At 44.2% G+C, this 5,581-nt stretch overlaps 1 protein-coding gene across 1 annotated transcript in view; it reads right to left on the bottom strand.

Annotated features, from left to right (window-relative positions):
- The window catches only part of LOC125959760 (uncharacterized), a 17,921-nt gene extending 13,431 nt beyond the window's left edge, over window positions 1–4,490 (bottom strand). The window contains exons 1-2 of the mRNA XM_049692690.1: window positions 4,414–4,490; window positions 3,836–4,004 (exon numbers count right to left, since the gene is read on the bottom strand). Coding sequence (XP_049548647.1) covers window positions 3,836–3,838 — 3 coding nt within the window. The 5' untranslated portion in view covers window positions 3,839–4,004; window positions 4,414–4,490. The remainder of the gene's footprint in view (window positions 1–3,835; window positions 4,005–4,413) is intronic.
- Window positions 4,491–5,581: the final 1,091 nt, after the last annotated feature.

Raw genomic sequence — 5,581 nt, 5'->3', positions numbered from 1 at the left:
GATCAGTAGGATGTATGAGCCAAGAAGAATTTCATAACATGCATGAGAAAATGCAAAAGAACCTTATCATTATTCGAAAGGCTTCTCTTAACCCATTTTTCCTCCAATACCTATACCTCCAGTACTCCATGATCAACCTGAACGTCGAAGTACGTGCTCGCATACGACGACGGTGCCGTTCTTGCCGGTGCGCATCGACAAACTTCGCCAAGTAATTTCGGCCATTCGCTCGTTGCACGTGGCTTTCAGCGGAAGGTTATAATACGGGCCATTTATTGTAAGTTGCACTCAATCCAAGCGTGTGATCATCAACAACAGGTGGCGACCCTCTCGTTGAGCAGCTAAGAGTGTGTCTTATCGTGTGCAAATTTTATGACGAAAGAGAAAAAAAGGAGCAAAGAAAGAACCGTGTCATAGAGATTGTCAGTGGTTGATGTTTCTGGGAACGGTAATATGGATCATTAATATGTGTTAGAGAGGTGAACATGGTTTTTATGATTCTGTTTTCAGCCCTTACGGCATGTAATGTGTGCTGGGCTGATAAAAAAGGTTTCCTTAACAAACCCCGGTATCTGAAAGCTGATGCGAGGAAGATTCACAAAAGGAACGCATTCCTCAAACGATGAAGGTTTATTTCGCACAATTTAACTAAAACATTGATTTCAAACTGTCTTGTAACAGATTCAAGATTCCAAGTAATCTATTGCAGTTCCCGCCATGAACAGCTTTATCTCGGATGAAACACCAGCTGGAAGCGTATCTTTTTGCCGTCGAAGTCAAGCCTTTTTATCCTCAAAGAATGGAATGCATGAATCAAAAGTAAAACGGAAAATTCGGATGCGGACTCTCCGCTACGTGATGGCGCAAGGCTCTGAGAAAAAGCGGATGGTTCATTTTCCGCCTGACAACGACTGAAATGCATTCGAGTGGATAGCAAAAATTTGAATTTAAATTCTTGCTAGTGCTGTTAAGCAATTGTTGGTGTTCCATTATTACTAATGATGTCAATTTTGCAATAGTTTAAATCGACTTTCAAGAATATATTCAATGTGTAGAGTAAGATACATTTTTCCAATGAACGTTTATTGAAATATATTGATAATAGTTTCATACTTTTGATTCTTGCTTTGAGAAAACTTTCACTACATCAAACCAAAACCTCAACAAACACGGTAGAAGGCGAGGAAACCAATTAGCCGACACCGAAAGAAGACTCCGAAAGGTAGCAGTGGATACCATGAGCCCCCTAATAAATATTCAGTTTGTTCGTGATATCATAAAAGCCCCTGCCCGATGCATCCCTCATTCTGAGATATTTCCATTTAGTTGGTATGGTAATGGTCATATCAAACATACTGTTTCCGAACAAGGAAATAAGAGTGCGAAGAGAAGGACGCTAGGTTGAAATTTGTCGGAACTTTTATCAGCACTTTAAGCAGCACATCCAGGGGCTGGCCAACGCTATTGCTTTCCCGTAGCAATGCATAACGTTGACCTATTTCTTGTCGTATCTTCGTAAATGCTCAGCACTGAACGTACCCAGAAAAAAACCGTTTGCAAGTCATTTACTATACACTTTTCTTAAGGAATCGTAAGGCTTTCGCTCGTTAAGGGCGTAACTCATGGCAGACAACACGGAAGATGACAGCCAAGCTTTAATGCGACGCATAAAGTTGTGTTATTAGAATTATGTTTGCTGCATGATTTGATACGTTCCAAAAACCTCAAGCAGGAAGATATTCCAGCGCTGGCTTCGATCGATACAGGGAGAAATCGTCAGCGGTTCCCTGTTTTCGGTCTGTCAACATTATCAATTAGCCCATTAACACTTTCAAAATACGACAATCCTTTCTACTGCCTTCCTATGGGCCCCTTCCGGCCATCCGAGCTAGGTTTGAGCATTGATTTGAAAAACCGAAAACTTTGGTGAAAGCGCAGCTTCCCATCGAAACAGATCCCCTTCCAGGAGGGGATTTCATGTTCCCGTCCTGTTCACACACGCCGAGGCCGAGGAACGCACAAGCAGCCAGTTTAACCCACGGGTCGCCCAACATTATCATGCTGTCGTACCGTCAACGAAAGGCGGAAATGGAGCGTTGAGCGATGATGTGAAATGCACTGGAACCGCTATACGCAGACAGCACTGATACGAGCACGCATGGCTTGATCTTCCCGGCACCCCAAAAACCCCGCGCCCGGGTTGCAGGCGACGCTGAAATTTGCTTCCTTTTTCTCTTCGCTTTCTTCCAGCACGCACGAGGAAGAAAAACTCGCGCTAGAGCCGCATGGGAACGATAAAGAGGGTTTGCAGTATAATTTAGACTCAGAAAACATCGGCTGCTGGCTGTCAACCAGCAGTAGTGGCCGTCAGTACACTACAAGCGTGCAATTTGAGGAGTTCCGTCTGTCTTCCGTTCGCAAGCAGTTGAGCTCGAGTTGAGATCGAGTTGAGGGAGAACAAGGCCAACAGCTTCATAATAGCGCCTGTGTGGTATTTTCTTTTCAATTTGAATCAAAACACATCCAGTAACTGCCTCTGTACTAAAGCTGTAAGATAATGCGTCATCTGTAGACACGTTTTTTTATCATCTTTCAGTCGGATTATTACTGTGGTAAAGGATTAATAGACAACTGACTTCAAACTCGAAAAAAAAAATGGTATAGACTTCATCATGACACGGCTCACTCGGCACCTGGAATTTGGATTTTTGCCACATCATTGCGGATAACCCAATCTTAACACTCCATTATCCCTTCTTTCTCCTACACGAGCCGTATGAAGATACATCGTGGGGCTCTTACACGCCCTTAAGACGAACACCCGACGCCTTTATGTATTGTTCAGGCTTCTTTTCAGGCCGAGGATACACAGAAAAAGGGTATTCAATAAGAATGATGATGGAGAAATGATTGTGTGACACTGATGGAGTCGTTTTATTGATATCGTTTTATGTCGATGAAATTGATCGAGTGTATTACTCAACATTTTTTCCCCCTCAACTTCGTTATCGTTCTAGTGTAATCGATACGAAAATTTCAAACCAATTTTCAATCAGACAGTTTTCCAATCATTCCATTCTATTACAGAACTTTAAACGATATTCATCAAACGAAAATTGAGCGCAAACGAAAATTTTAAACACTCATGCTCACAATGACAGACGTTCTACTTGAATTTCCGTTTACCACCAGGTATCCGGCACCCAGCCAGCAACACTGTTTGTTGTCGGTACAATACAGAAAACACAAAAATACTCCGCATTTCGTTGGCCGTAAAGCCATAAAACCATCAGCCGGTGAGTTTTTCACGTTTTTTTTGTTCGATCCACGTCTATTTTCTCCCTTCAGCGGCTACTAATTCAAACTCCTGTTGCTGATTCCAGTCGGCACCTGTTTACGATGCCTCCCGTAAATTCTCTCGTCTCCCTTTCTGCTCAAATTTCTCTTTTAATTTATTGATAACACCGCCGCGGCGTGCCTCTTCAGCTTCGTTCCATTTCCATACCATCGTCACCGGCGAGAGCTTCCCCAAATCTGCCCAACCCGGGAACCCAGCGAGATATTTGAGTGGAAATATGCGCTCAAGCGCGTCCGGTTGAGAAAGCATTCCCGGAGTCAGAGTCGGAGTCGGAAAGTTTCCAATTTACCAAATGTAGCGGCATTTCGAATCGCCATTTGCACGAGTTTCGCGACAGTTTCTACAGCATAGCAAGAAAACTGTTAAAGCGCTTTAATTCTGGCCCTTACAGTTTAATCCAGCTCTTGAAGCGAACTTTGAAATGCTCGGAATACGTTCTAGTTTCCACCAAAAAAACGGAATGTGTTTCGCACTTACCATATTCGTTTTGTCGATTCTTCTTTTGATCCAGAAAGAATCGCTTAAGTCGCGGTGGTGGATCCGATCGAAGCGTTAACTGAAATCGATTTTTCTTGGCACTAGCAGGAAAAAGTATCTCACCAACACTCGCTACGTTTCACTCACTCGGTGCGGGTTTCTGCAGATTCTATTAATAAAATAAAATTAGTACACTTTCACGGTACAATCGGCGAACTGTGGCCTTAAACTATAACTCATTCGACGACAAACTGGCGCAAAGAGATCGATCATCACATCCGGTTCTGGTTCTGACGCACTGTTGGTGTTGCCTAGTTCCATCGTTACTTCAACCGGACACGTAATTTTGGCACTGAAGATTCTAGGCACGTGCGTCGGTCTCTTCGTTTTCTTTATTTACTCTTTGCACCGGTTTGCTTAAGAACACAGTTCACTCGCAACACATAAAGCGCGGCATAACGCGGCTTTGCACTGATGCTCTTTTTTTTCGGAGCTCCTCCTCAGCGGATTCACTTGGGTATGCCTTGCGAACCCATCTGAATTGACCGGTGTAACCGTTGATAAAAGCGATCGTTTACCTGACTGAATGAGTGCGCGGTTGTTTGCCAAATGCCAGCCAAATACTATCGAGCAACCTTATTAAACGGCACATCGGTTGGCTCTGCGATGCTGCGATGCTCCAACGAAAGACAAAACCCGAACGGTCTCCACCAACCAAGTTCCCCACCCCAGATTACCGCATAACCGAGAGAAGGTGACACAAGCACCACCGATCCCGACAGAGAGAGAGAGGCGAGCGAGAGATCACCACATGATCTTCACGCAAAACCCGACGGCCGGCCGGTCTATTCGGGGATCCCAAACTTCCGCAGGAAAACCGAGAAACCGAGAGAGTGAGAAAGTGAAAGGAAAATGAAAGTGCACTATCGCTCTCTTCACACATCATGACGTCATGACGTCGCGGCTTCGGGAGATTTTTTCAACACACATTCCTCCTCATCGGTTTCGTCGCTTGCTCACGAAGAAGTCTTTCTTCACAAGACCGGTTCCTTCTTCGCTTCTCTTCTTTGGCTTCTATTTCGCTTCCCCCCCCCCACACACACGTGAGGTCCATTTCGAATACCGATGGCCAGCGAGCGAGCAACATCAGTCTTGGTTACATATTCATGAGCGGCGACGGCGGCGACGACTCCCCCCGAGGATGCACCACACGCAAGCCCGTGACGTTGTTGGTGTGTACGTTTCAACAAATTAATTATTTTGTGCGCTTTTTGTTGATTACAACGCCGGCGTCAGGCCTGTACTCACTCACCCCTCCGTCGAGTTTTCTCTCAAGCATCACCGCCTGCAGTCTATACCCACTGGGTCGATATGGAGTGTCGCTGATCTAATGACGCTAATGGATGGCGACGATTATAGGAGCGGAAAAGTGATGACCAGAGTCATCGCTTTCGCGCTTGAGCAATCGGATAGTTTGAATCAATTAAAAATAAGGCTTTTGTTTCAAATTAACGTTCCATTAATTGATGAAACAGTTTCATTAGTCGCATCCATATTTAACCAATTTCGACCTCCTCTTATAATGAATGTGAAAATTATTACCCATCTCATGCGTCTATTTTTGTGAGACCTTCATTAAATGCCTAATCTTTTGCAGACTAATCCCGGTTTTCGTCATGATAAAAATGTATCCGTTTTTTGGTTCTTGGTTGCTCTAGGTAAGAATTGGACATTTCAAAACAAAGC

The sequence above is a fragment of the Anopheles darlingi genome, chromosome 2, assembly GCF_943734745.1.
Source record: "Anopheles darlingi chromosome 2, idAnoDarlMG_H_01, whole genome shotgun sequence".
NCBI classification, from domain to species: Eukaryota; Metazoa; Arthropoda; class Insecta; order Diptera; family Culicidae; genus Anopheles; species Anopheles darlingi.
The sequence above is the reverse complement of the archived record's forward strand: the minus strand, read 5'-3'. Positions and strand labels throughout refer to the sequence as shown.